Raw genomic sequence first — 13,740 nt, 5'->3', positions numbered from 1 at the left:
CACCTATGATGTTTGTAGGGTGTGGGCAGTTTTATACAAACCTAATAAAGCTCAATGGTAACTCAATTGTCAAGACTATGCTTAAATGAGTGGTCTTTGTGTATGCTTTCTCTATTGTTTACTTTTACTTTCAGCATGTTCAATCTTGTAGCAAACATGTTAGTGATTCTGATTTGGTTTAATGTTTGAGGTGATATTGTTGTTTGTTTTATTTGGTTGTGATATTATATTTTTAAGCGCAAAATCAGTTAATTAGGTCAATTATTATTAGCTTTTTTCTCTAAGTATGTTCACTTTGAATGTGTAATTATAAAGGACTTAAATGTATTCTTTTGTATAAAAGCATTCATTCGTGAGACAATTCTTGTATGATTTCATTGCAGTTTGCACGTTTGATGTTAATTGTGCAGGAGATTGGCTGCGAACACGTGCTTCACCTCCATTCTCAAACACCATGACCGTTGGAAATAGGATCCTGTGGTTGTCAGTTATGCTTCTAATGCTGGTGGCATCCTGGATGAAAGTGGTCAACACTATGTAAGTACATTTGTCTTGACTTTTGTAGTCAACCCAATATTTTGTCTCACTTATAGATTTTGGGGATTAAAACAAACACCTTAAAAATTATTTTTTGGAACCGATACATTGAACAACATAATATCAACAAACTTTACTTAAAAGTCCAAACTTTTCTCCTTTAAAAGATATTGATTCACAGAGAGCAGGTTTCATAATCCTTAAAATAACTTCCTGGGTTAAATTGCTAAGTAAACACTTTTTTTTTTTAATAATGTTTGTGTGTATTACAACATATTAAACTTAGATTTTTTTTTTTTGCATTATTTTGGATTTCAAAAACAAATCCATATGATCATTATATTATTTAAACTATAGTTTTAAATTTGAATATTTAGATTTTTAGACGTGCTTCTATTTATATTGATTTTGATGTGAATGGAATTTTGTTTCCTTTTTAGCACTACTTGACCAATGAACAAGGACTATCGACATCAACATGATTTTGAGCTTGATTTTTAACTATTTTCGGACAGATTTGCCCTTAATGTTGGAGAATATGTAGCTTGTCAAGCTGTGCATGCCCTTAATGTTGGAAAGTATGTTGTTTTTGGACATATTTACCCTTGCCCCTGCTTCTTAATTGTTCTTGAAGTGGGCAATTTTAACCTGGTATTCTAATGTTGCTTCCAAACCCAAATCCATTTCCCGATTCCCATGAAGCATGAAGCTCCTTAATGCATTACATTTTCTACGTTATTGGCCTAGATAATGATTTTAGTGAATATACCAAAAGTAAAAGAGAGAGTGAAGCAATACTTTTTGGGTTAATACCATTTTAATTAAATATCAACGTACTTTATGAATTAATGAAAGTATATTGCTATTATTGTCCCCATGGTTTTAACTTTTATACGGTTTATGTTCTTTATGTTGTACTATACAACACCCAAATATACATTTCTCCATCACGCAAGAGGCATATGATATGAGATACAAGAAACAATGAAACAAAAATGACAAAAATATGTCTAAAACTTACTGCAGGTGTATTGCCAAAATAAAAGAAAAGACTGAATTGCTTCTCTTATATATATATATATATATATATATATATATATATATATATATATATATATATATATATATATATATATATATATATATATATATATATATATATATATATGCCATTATAGCAGGCAAACCAACTTCACAAATTAATTTTTTTGACTAACTTTTCATTTTCAGCCCCTCTACATGTGGGTTATGTACTAAAATGACACAACTTAAATTTATCTTACATTTCAACCCGCCTAACCCAAAACTCGATTAACCCGACCCATTTGAAGAAGACAAACATGTGGTGGTGTAATTTTTTTTAAACATGTTGAAATGTTAAGTTATTTTGGAATTAACCATGTTCAATTATAACTTTGAGCACATATTATTCACTTATAAATCAATATTTATATTACATTAGACATTTTGTATGATCTTTTCGGTGATTGTTAAAAAAAAGTATAATATTACTTCTTTTCTTGATAAATTCAATTGATATAATTAATTGATAATAATATCTAATAAAAATAACCAAATTTTAAAAATGAAATTTGAAACGTTTGTAAGTATGTAGGGGATAAACCAAAAATAGATGATTAGACGCTTCACCTTTTTATAATAACATTTATTCTATTTAGAGGTCTTATATCTATGGATGGAGGTGGCTCAATTATAGAAAAAAGATTAACATGTTAAAGACTTTATTTTCAACTACTTACCATAAATACTACTTTGAGATAAATATATAGTTAAATCTCAATGGTGACCACTTAGATAAAAAATAGATAAAGTATATATCAAAAGTTATATCTTATTATATTATAATATAAACCATACTATTTCTAAAAATAGATTTAAGATGTCCAAGTGTTTAATTGCTTCTTTAAAATAAAAAAGCTCCTCTTGTGGATGTTCTAAGGTTCGTGTTATAATGCCTAATATACTTGTGTCAGGGTGTCTAACAATCATTATTTATGAAAACCATACCTGGGATTGAAATGTTAAATTTGTCTTTTTTGAATGAACTTTTTGTGACATCTATTAGTTATATTGACTTCTTTATTAGCTAAGATGCAAAAGAGATGATTAACATTAACTTTTTGTTCAATTGTATATTGATACACGCTCATTTATAAACAGTGTAAAGGCACCTCAATCAAAGAGAAAACCATTAAAAATATCATCGTTCAAAGGAAATATCCAGAATGATGAATCAGGAGCTTAGAGAAAACGGGTCAAAGTCCACAAAAAATCCGGTCAAACTCTGTTATCTCCCACAGGATCGCAAAGAAACATTGGCTGAATCACCAAAGGTGAAGAACAATCATGCAACCCCAACATCTAATATCACAGCAGGGTCTCAAGCCATACAGTAGCTCTTTAAAAGCTGGTTGACTCTGCTTCTTCTTTTCACCAACTCAACTTCCAAATGGGACATTGGAGGAGACATCTGATCTGAGAATGAAATTGTGGAAACAGATGACAAAAAAAAAAAAAATCAAACTAGTGGAAGAGGACTCATTTTGAAAGCAGTTTGGAGAAACTTTTTGGGTTTAGACTTTAGATGCAACCATAAAGATATACCTGCTATGATATTGTAAGTTTGAAAGACACCCTTGTTTGTATAATGACTATTTTGCCCCTATAAATATATCTCTGATGTCTTTGGGTGAATTTGCATTTTGCAGCATACCCATGTATCTGGCAGTGAACATCAAGTATGGACCGGAAGTTGCAAAGGAACTGACTCCATTGTGGATATGTGGGCCCCTTCTTGTAGCTCTTTACATCAAGATTCTTCATGGGCTATGCTTGCTCTACATTTACAGCTTCAAGCAATCGGTGAAAGTAGTGAAGGATTTGCCTGTTTATTATGATTATGTGATTCATGAAAAGCTGAAAGAAGCCATAAATGGAAGCCTGTGGTGGAGTTTAGGAAAGGCATATGGAAAAAATTTCAAGAATGGGCAGTGGATAAGTATTTGGACTACATTGAATCCATATGGCCTCATTATTGCAAACTGATAAGGTTTTTGAAGAAGGCCAATTTCATCTAGCTTTTCATGTAATGTTTTGGAAATTGGAATAGGGCAGCTTTTTCTCTCAATCTTGGAGGATTACAAGTGAAAACAGGTTGGATTTTGTATCTCTCAACACATTGTATTTGGGTTTTATTCCAAGTCTTTGAGATTAACCATTTTTTACACAGATTTTGTATTCTCATAATGTGATGTCATGGGATATGCTTTGGCTTTTTGAATTCGTTTTCTTGTTTACTGGGATGGTTTCTTATCTGCTATTTTTGTTTCTTTATGCATTAGTAATCAGTCACAATCAGTTTAAACTTTTTTTTGAAAAGAATTGTTTTAGTAAATGTCAGTAAATACATAAAGAATGTTCATTTTGATTATAGAAACATAACATAAATGTCACTCAAAGAAACATCATATCGTTTAATATTTGATGTTAGATTTAGTTGGTATAAACCATAGGAAATAGCAACATGCTTTATATTCTACAAGTATGTATTTCCCATAACAGCAATCTATGTTTTTACTTAAAATGGCGACATACTTATGTTTTTCTTACTGATAGTAATAGTATTTAGCATGACACTTATTTTTATAAGGCTTTTGACACAAAAGTCTTTAAGTTTGGCAAATTTTCTTAGTATTGTTGATGTGACGAATTTTTGTTCGTTAATGTTCAAAATTTGCCAAGTTTTTTTTTTTTTTTTTTTTTTTTTTTTCATTTTTGCCCTTTTACATTTTTTTTTGTATTTTACCCTTAGTATGTTTTTCAAATTTGCAACAAAACCCTTAAGTTTATAAATCTCTTATGTTTTTACTCTAAGGTGTTGTTTGTTTTTTCAAAGCAAAACTTTCTGAAATCTGCGCATCACATCTGCAACCCTCTGCAATAGAAGAGGTGGACCAAACGAGTGCAGCATGTAATAAGAAGTTTGTTTATTTTTAACCTCTGCAGACTGCTGCAATAAACTGAAATTTAAATAAACTAATTTTATAAAATTAAAATAGTTTTTCAACACAAAATTTTTAATAATTTTAGTCTTACAACACTTCTTGCCATTCTAACTTCAGGTTTAAATTTTTCTAATTATTTTCTATGTAACCTGATTTTTTTTAAACTTAAAACATGCTTATACTGGTATAGAAAAAGTTACGTGGAAAATAGAATGTTGATTGAAAAAAAAAATCTACAGAAATTACAATTAAGTGCTATAAGTAAGATGATATAATAAAGTTTCACATTCAATTTATATTAAAAACAATGGAAGTTATATATTTTACTTATTTATTATTTAATAAAGCAATATCTTTTATTTTTATTTATTTATTTATTATTATTATTATTATTTTTTAATAAAGCAATATTAATCTCTAGAAGGTGTCCATTCCTTTTACTAAAAAAATGGAAAGTCGCAATTTCTAGATTTAGAAACAAACACTAAGTCAAAACTTAAGCTTAAATTTGTGATTGTGTAAAAAGAAAAACAACTCATTTCCTTTCATGGTGCGACTATTAACATATAAATACAACTATACAACAAGATCATTAACTAAGTTTTATAAATTAGCTTTATTACTTGAAAGGCGGTAAAAAATGAGCACAACAAAACAAATATTTTTTGTACGAATTAGATTGATCGACACAAAATAGTATATAATATGCTAATATCATAAATAAGCTAATATTCTCAATAAAACACTTATAAGTTATAAGCATCAAAATAAACTTGATCCATTCTCATCTAGTTACTTTGTTGCCAATATATTGGGCTAATCACTTATGAACACAAGGAAGTAGCTTTCTTTTTCAACTTATGTAGTTACTTTCAATCCGCAACCAATTTATACAACTAATGCATAACAAATTAAAGCTTGACTAAATAAATTAATGGGTTAATGTCACTCTTGCGTAACGAACTTTCTTAAATTGATTTAAATGGTCCCTCAACTTATTTTTTGGCTTTCTAAAGGCATAATGTGGATGCATCTCCTTATTTGGTACTTGAACTATGTGGTTATGTATTTTGGTTATTTGGTTATGTTATTTGGTACTTGAGTTTTATTTTATGTTATTTGGTACCTGAGTTTTATGTTTTTTTATTTGGTACTTGTGTTGATTAATAGGTTCCTAATGGACTACGACAAAAAAATACTTCTCATAATTCTAATGTACTTTTACGTCCGCTGCTTTTGGAAGAGGGGTGTGAAACGAGTACGGGACAACGATTCGGAAATGACGGGACATGAATTTACGTTAGAGTTACTTCAGCGTAATCCTCTACAATGTGTTGAAGTACTACGCATGTCTCGTGAATCATTTGTCCGACTATGTGCGCATTTTAGAGTAAATTACGCGTTAAAGGATAGCAAACATGTATCAGTTGAGGAAAAGATGGCTATGTTTTTTATGATAATCGGTCATAACCAACGATACGTGATTATCAAGCGGAGATTTCAACACTCAAAGCAAACAATTCATAAATTTTTTCATGAAGTGTTGGACAAAATGTTGCTTTTCGCACATGACATTATAGTACCAACTTCTTTTAATCCGAATCCAAACATTACGGGACATAATAGGAGGCTACGGCGGGTGTTCAAAGGAGCAATTTGTGCACTTGATGACACTTTGATACATGTTGTTGTCCCCGCAAACAAACGGGATTTATATAGAAGTAGGGGAAAAGGCGATTGTTACCAAAACGTATTGACAATATCTGACTTCAACATGATGTTTACGTTTGTTGTGGTCGGTTGGGAAGGGATAACACATGATTCTAGAATTTTATCAGAAGCATTAGCAAATCCACATGCACCATTCCCGTTTCCACCATCAGGTAAATTTATGGTTATTTAAATAGTTTTATCTTAGTTTGAAAAATAAATGATTTTTTTTGTTTTTTTTACAGATAAATATTATCTTTGTGATGCCGCCTATGCAAACATTCGAGGTTTTATGGCACGGTATCGTAATGTGAGGTATTGGCTTGGAGATTTTCGTCGAAGATGTGCATTAACGAATAAAGAAAAATTTAACCATGCACACGCAAAACTGTGGAATGTCATTGAGCGTGCTTTTGGTGTCTTGAAAGCACGATTCCCTATATTGAAGAGGATGTCACCATTCTCGTTTGTTACACAACGAAACATTACCCTTGCATGTTTCGCGCTTCATAATTTTATAAGAAGAGAGGGACTACGTGATGAGTATTTTGCACGATATGATGAACCAAATGTCTCGGTTCGGAATAACAATGCAGTCATTGATAATGATGAAGATGAGATTCCAACACATGGTACTGCAGCGGACCGTGAATATATGACACAGTTACAGGATGAAATTGCCGAACAATTGATGCAAAATATGGAATGAGAATTATTAAAGTTTGGTTGTATGAATTTTATTTTAAAATGTTATTGTAAGACTAATTTGGTTGTTTGAATTTTATTTCAATATTTTAAGACTACAATTATTAAATTTTTGGTATTAAAAACTATTTTCGGTTTATTAAATCACTTTATTTTAAATTTTTTAATATCTGCAGCAGCCTGCAGATGTTAAAAAAACAAACACGCTTCTCATTACAGTCTACAGCCGTTTGGTCCACCTCTTCTGCTGCAGATGACTGCAAAAGTGGTCCGCAGACTTTAGACAGTTTGACTTCGGAAAAACAAACAGCACCTAAGTGAAAAAATCTCAAGTAAATTGTTAGAAAACTTGACTACTATACCTAAAAATTTTACAACAAAAAAATTGTTTTATTCATTTAATTTGTTAAAGATAAAAACAATCCAACTCAACTCATTTACTAAATAAAACAGCCAAAACCGCAACCACTAATCTCATTTATTTAACATATATATATGAATCATTTCCTTTGTTATTTTTCTTTTGAACAACCAACCTAAACACCCTTTAATCTGCTCCTAAGCTACACCGGAACTTGAACCATGAATTTATTACAGGCCCTTTGGACTTTGGTATTTCCTTCTGTTAGATCTCAATCCAGCTAACCCCGCGAACTTTCCTCTTACCCACATCATCTAATTCATCCCTCAATTTTTTCACATCATCCCACCTTCCATTTCCAGCAAGCATATTAGAAACCATAATTTTGTAGTTGCTTCTCTCTTGTTCACCTTCAAGGAGTCGCTTACTCACAATCTCTGCCATTTTCGAATCATTATGCGCATCACAGCAAGAAAGAAGTGCACCCCAAATACCAGAATCAACATGCTCTCCCAACGAGTTAACAAGCTCATAAGCCTCATCTAACTCCCCAGCCATACCAAGAAGCTTCACAAAATGAACATAATGTTCGGTCTTTGCTTCAATGCCAAAATCGTCCCTCATTCTTCTGAAAATGTCTCGACCTTCTTTAAGAAGACCACCATGAGAGCAAGCAGATAGTAGAGCAGTGAAAGTAGATTCATCAGGTTTTAGACCTCGTTCAAGAACCTCATGAAACACTTCAAAAGCCTCGGATGCAAGTCCGTATAAACCAAGACTTGCTATGACTGAATTGTATGAAACTATGTTTCTCTTAGGCATTTCATCGAACACCTTGAGTGCCAAGTCCAAAAAACCACATTTTGAGTACATGTCTATCAATGCAGAAGACACCATGACCTCTGAATGTAGGCAATGGCGTATGGCATAGCCATGCAGCTCGACACCTGGTGCCAAAATGACCAATTGTGAAGTTACAGCCAGTAAAACGGAGACAAGAACGGAGTCTGGCTTTTTACCATAGGAGTTCATTTTCTTGAAAGAAGTTAAGGCGTTATGATACTCTCCAGATTGTGAAAACCCAGATATTAAAGCAGACCATGTTACTAAATCGGGATGCGATAAACCGCTAAATACTTTATAGGCTGAATTCATACAACCACATCTTGAGTACATACTAACAAGGACACTACTTATGTGTATGTTAGAATCAAACCCGCTTCTCAAACAATAACCATGGATTCCTTGGCCGATTTCCAGCAAACTAGAACATGTTAAACCCGATAATAACCCTACCACTGTATACCCATCGGGTTGATTTCCAATTCTTCTCATCATAATAAACAAATTTAGGGCTTTCTCCCAGTACCCACAAGATCCATAACCTGTAATCATTGTGTTGTGTAAAACCAAGTCATGGTTCTTTAGCCTATCAAAGACCATTCTTGCATCATCAACGAGGCCAAATTTAGAGTAAGCTGACACAAGTGCACTAGCAGTAATGGAGTCCAATCCCAAATCAGAAACAATTACTTGCCTGTGCACAAGCTTAAGAGCTTCAAGATTGAGTTGTTCGGAACAAGCACGTAAAATGCAAGCAAGTGTGAAATTATCGGGCTTTGTTTCCGAGGCTATCATTTGTTTGAAGAGTGTAAATGCATCAAGAAAATAATGGGTTTAGGCGTAAGCTCTGATGATGGAATTCCAAAGGTAGACATTTCTGTTAGGAGTTTCATCGAACAGGTTACAGGCAGATGTGAGGTCATTATTGATTCCATAAAACCTGATGATTTTAGTTGCGTAAAATGGGTCATGGAAAAGGCAGGTCTTAATTAGTAAAGCATGAAATGATTTGGTTCTCGAAAGGGTGTGATTTAGCTTTGAGAGTTCAAATACAAGCGACTTAAAATGAACCAACATCAAGTCATTGTCCCCTTCCAACTCAACCTGTGCATTTTATGAAACCACATCATACATAGAGACTCGAAATGCAAACCACAATCAACAACAGAGTACTAATTTTGCTAATTGCCTAACAGTTTTGACAATACTAAAAGGGAAAATACCACAAAAGACACTAAGTTTACATCAAAATTCTAATTATAACAAATTGGAAAACACAGCGTCAAATTTGAGACAAAATAAAACAGTGTCAAATTAGAATTTTTGTGTAAACTTACTGTCTTTTGTCAGTTTTGTGCTATTTACCTATACTAAAACTCAAATGAATTGAATATCATAGAGATTACGAGAGCTATCTGTATGCTTCAAATACGATTTGTAGCAGTAGCGTGTAACAAATGATATTATTAGAACTTTAAATGAGAATCAATGATTAATTAGTGGGAATGATTGTAGATTAGACGCACGGATGATGATCGCGTGGGTGGGTTTACTTGTTAAAAAGCAATATTATGAAATTTGTTCTTGGAAAGTACGACTAAAACAGTCAAAAAATGCAGCAAAGTATAAAATTTTGATCTACCTTGTTGGTTCTGCATCTACAGAACTTATTGCCAATATTGCCCTTTGCCCTTTTAAAGCAGTTGAGGTTCGTGTCCAAACAAATCTAGGATTTGCCAGGGGTTTCCCAAATGGCTTCCCAAAGTTCATCAATGCTCAAGGCACTACAGGGTAATAAACCAAATCATGGTTCACAATATAAGACTCAAATTTGATATCACATATACAAAAGCATAATATTTGACACTTAATCTTATTAGAGTTACATATAAAGAGTTAAGTGCTACAATAATTATTGGTTAGGACCATTTCTATTGTTTCTGTGATGGTTTTGGATCCTATGAATCAGCTATTCACTTTCAAGTTAGAATATCAACTTTCAGATATCCATGTCCCTTCTATCATGTAAGTTTACTATTCCTCTTCTATCATGTAAGTTTACTATTCGTTTAGCTTTAGCAATAATGACATATATATGTTAGGGAAAATGTTAAGTGGTAAAATCATAATAGTCTAACAAGATAATCTGAAACAGTATTAAATCAATAAAAATATAATCTGGATTGGAAACATAAATAAAAATCAATCTTTTATTAATTTAATTAAGGAGATAAATATTTTATAGGATAATCATCTACAAAACGCATTTTTAAATTTCTGAATTTGAAGTTTTGATAACTGGAAAATATTCCAGGTAACCGACAATTTATTCTAGTATTCCATCGATTCTCCTGCTGATTAAACAAGTAAGTTTTTTTTTTTTTTTTTGTATTTATTTTCTTTAAAAAAATAAAAAGAATAAGAAAGAAGAAGTGCGGGTCTTTTACGTTCAATCACACCATTGTTTTATGCCATTTATCTCTTGATTCACTCCTCATCTTGAATAACCGATTGTATCAGGTATGTTATTTTTTTATTCAATCCAAATCTTCAAAATGCATATCAGTAGATAACAACAGTAGATAGTTAGAATTAGAGAAACGATAGAAGAAAGAAAGAGAGGTATATGGAGCATACAGATAGAATTGATTCAGTTATTTAAATTTAATTTCAATTATATTATTTTGTGTAGAAAAATAAAATTGACAATAAATTTAGTTCCGTAGCACCCATAGATAAGCTTAGTGAAAAAAGCTTTAGTGGAACTATGTTGAGGTTTTTGGGTTGTTGAGTTGGCACTGATGTGGCTCGAAAAAAGCTTTACAATTAGCAGTCATATCCAGCATAGACAGTGTAAATTTTGAAAGGTCAATATTATGAACGTGTAGAGATAAGTACTCACCATAAAGAACATCTATGCTTCAACAATATAATATCTGTTCTCTTAACAATTGGAAATGCTGCTAAAAATCGATCCCTTTCTTCAAAGATAAAGGTCTTGGAGGAGCATATGAACCCTTCAAAGGCAAATATAACGTATCCATTATTTATTCATTACTCTCACAAACAATTCATTCATACATCCAATTCCTAATCTTAACATATGCAGGCAGTATAAAAAGTAGTCAGAATTTCTTTTACCTGAATTGGTGGGTTACTAATGCCATTATGCCCTTCCAGTTTACCCTATCATTTATGCAGCAGCATCATACATAGCACCTGGAAATGCAATAATTGACTAATATCAGTTGAAGAAATCCACAAGAAACCATTGGAGGTCTGTTCAGGTACATGCTCAATAAAACACAACTCTAGCACGAATCACCTATTTAATCAAAGAACATCCTACTAGTTCCAAAATTGTCAAACTAAATAAAAAATGGGGACATAGCGTTACCATTTAATTCATTTCATTAGAATGAATGAAAATAGAGTCGCAAAGCAAAGAAATTTCACCCTTCTATATTACCTTTTTCCATATAAAACATGGAAAATTTAACTAATTCCCAAAACCCAGCAATATCGAGCTATACCTACCAACCTTCATGAAATTAAAACGAGAAACTAGCCAAACACAATCAACCAGAGAGTATTAATTTTACGAATTGCGTCAAAATCCCTACAACTTGACCGACTTGAAATCATAGAGCAAAAGAGAGCTAACTGTATGCAGAAGAAACGACTTGTAGCAGTAGCTGCTAGGATTGATGATTAAAATTGTCTTAATTGAGAAGCGATGACGAATTTGTGTGAATGATTGTAGAGTAGACGCACGGAGGATTGGGTGGGTGGGTTTACTTGTATGAAAAGAGTCCACGAAACATTAGGGTGGACTCCTACAAAGAAACGAAAGGTTTATCTCTTATCTTCAATTGGAGTTTTGGGAGGAAAGATTAGGATAGATAGAGAAGATGATGAAAGTGGTGGAAAAGAACGTCAAATCGGGGTCAAAATTAAGGTTTTAAGGTATTTTTTTCCCAATTATTTTAGAGAAGGATAACGACTTAAAAAGGTAATGTATTTTTTGATTTGTACACATTTGGTCACTGAGTTTTTTTTTCGTCCATATTTACCCCTTCAACTTGTTAAACTGTACACATTCAGTCCTTATGACCGGTTACTCCAGGTTAGTCGGGAAAAATGACTTAATAGGGTAATATATTTTTCATTTTGTACACATTTAGTCCTTAATATTTTTATACATATTTAGTCCTTAACTTTTTTTTTGTTTCAAAATAAGTCATTTTTTGTACTCATTCAATACTTATGAATGATTTATTTAGTTTTTTCTCACGACATCTTACGTGGGAAAATGATTGATGAGGTGTTTGGGGTTGTTGATGTTTATGTACAACTTGATCTCGACTGTTTGGTTGCGTAGGTCTTGTGGTTTGGCTTAGGTCTTGTATTTTGAAGATCGTTTACAATATCAGATTTTAACGATCTTTATATCCACGTGTTCATTTTTTTGAGTCTACTACAACTTTCATTAAGATTACTCCGGTTAAAATCTAATATATTTTTACTTACGATTTTATAAAAAAAAACATGCATACATGCATTCATAAAAAAGGTATGGACAGGAGCAGACGCAGAAATACATAGTAGGTATTGCCGAGATGAAATAGATGTTGCCGATATATGAAAAATAGGTATAAACGAAAAAAAAATCAAAATTTTTTCCACCGCGAACAAAAGAAAAAAAACAGATGTTGTCGGTGCAACACCGGGACCATGCTAAATCCGCCCCGACGTATGGATATAAAAATCGTAAGTAAAAATATATTATTTTTTAATGTGAGTAATCTAAATGAAAAGTAGACTAAAATATGAACGCATGGATATAAAGATCGTTAAAATTCAAGATCGTATGAAGAAGTTATGACGTTCAGACTACATGACCTAAGCAACCAAGTAGTCGAGATCACGATAGATATAAGCATCAAAAGCCACATATACCTCATTAATGAATGTCTCACATAAGATTTCGTGAAAAAAACCTAAAGAAATCATTCATAAGTACCGAATGAGTACAAAAAAATGACTTATTTTGCAAAAAATAAATAAATAAATAAATAAATAAAGACTAAATATGTACAAAAATATTAATGACTAAATATATACAAAGTGAGAAATATATTACCCTATTAAGTCATTTTTACCGGGTAACCTGGAGTAGCCGGTCATAAGAACTGAATGTATACAGTTTAACAAGTTGAAGGGGTAAATGTAGACGAAAAAAAAACGCAGTGACCAAACGTGTACAAATCGAAAAATATATTATCCTTTTAAGTCATTATCCCTTTAGAGAATTACAAGAGGATAAAAGTGATGGCGGTCGTTATATGTTATGTTGTGATTTTGAACATTTGCCACATAACATTTTGTATATTACACTTCTTGCCCTTCTAACTTTAGGTTTAAATTTTCTATATGTTATGTTGTGATTTTGAACATTTGCTACATAATATTTTCTATATTACACTTCTTGCCCTTCTAACTTTAGGTTTAAATTTTCTAATTATTTTCTATGTTACATGTTTTTTTTATAAATTAAAA

At 32.0% G+C, this 13,740-nt stretch overlaps 2 protein-coding genes and 1 long non-coding RNA gene across 3 annotated transcripts; 2 read left to right on the top strand and 1 right to left on the bottom strand.

Annotated features, from left to right (window-relative positions):
* Nucleotides 1-415: 415 nt before the first annotated feature.
* LOC145116531 (uncharacterized) lies at nt 416-3,394 on the top strand. The gene is made up of 3 exons (XR_013712149.1): nt 416-537; nt 2,719-3,175; nt 3,267-3,394. It is a non-coding gene; the product is annotated as an uncharacterized LOC145116531 (long non-coding RNA).
* A 2,447-nt stretch (nt 3,395-5,841) lies between these two features.
* LOC145114258 (uncharacterized) lies at nt 5,842-6,981 on the top strand. Its single transcript, XM_079050259.1, has 2 exons — nt 5,842-6,445; nt 6,518-6,981. Exons 1-2 carry the CDS (start codon nt 5,842-5,844, stop codon nt 6,979-6,981), a joined length of 1,068 nt encoding a protein of 355 aa, XP_078906385.1.
* Nucleotides 6,982-7,346: 365 nt separating this feature from the next.
* Nucleotides 7,347-12,112, bottom strand: LOC145114399 (putative pentatricopeptide repeat-containing protein At1g64310). Its single transcript, XM_079050388.1, has 4 exons — nt 11,323-12,112; nt 11,084-11,198; nt 9,824-9,965; nt 7,347-9,285 (listed from the first exon to the last, which is right to left on the bottom strand). The coding sequence occupies exon 4, from the start codon at nt 8,974-8,976 to the stop codon at nt 7,603-7,605; it is 1,374 nt and encodes a 457-aa protein (XP_078906514.1). The 5' UTR covers nt 8,977-9,285; nt 9,824-9,965; nt 11,084-11,198; nt 11,323-12,112; the 3' UTR covers nt 7,347-7,602.
* Between the last annotated feature and the right edge of the window lie 1,628 nt (nt 12,113-13,740).

Source organism: Lactuca virosa, chromosome 5 (genome assembly GCF_052849685.1).
Source record: "Lactuca virosa cultivar CGN04683 chromosome 5, Lactuca_virosa_CGN04683_v6, whole genome shotgun sequence".
Lineage (NCBI taxonomy): Eukaryota > Viridiplantae > Streptophyta > Magnoliopsida > Asterales > Asteraceae > Lactuca > Lactuca virosa.
Note: the sequence above shows the minus strand (reverse complement) of the source record. Positions and strands in the feature narration are given on the sequence as shown.

What these genes read in the sequence shown, in the direction of transcription:
- LOC145114258 (XM_079050259.1), top strand. Translation starts at nt 5,842, where the DNA reads ATGACGGGACATGAATTTACGTTAGAGTTACTTCAGCGTAATCCTCTA. An exon ending in ATTCCCGTTTCCACCATCAG is followed by an intron (nt 6,446 to 6,517) that starts GTAAATTTATGG and finishes TTTTTTTTACAG; the next exon opens with ATAAATATTATCTTTGTGAT.
- LOC145114399 (XM_079050388.1), bottom strand. Translation starts at nt 8,976, where the DNA reads ATGATAGCCTCGGAAACAAAGCCCGATAATTTCACACTTGCTTGCATT.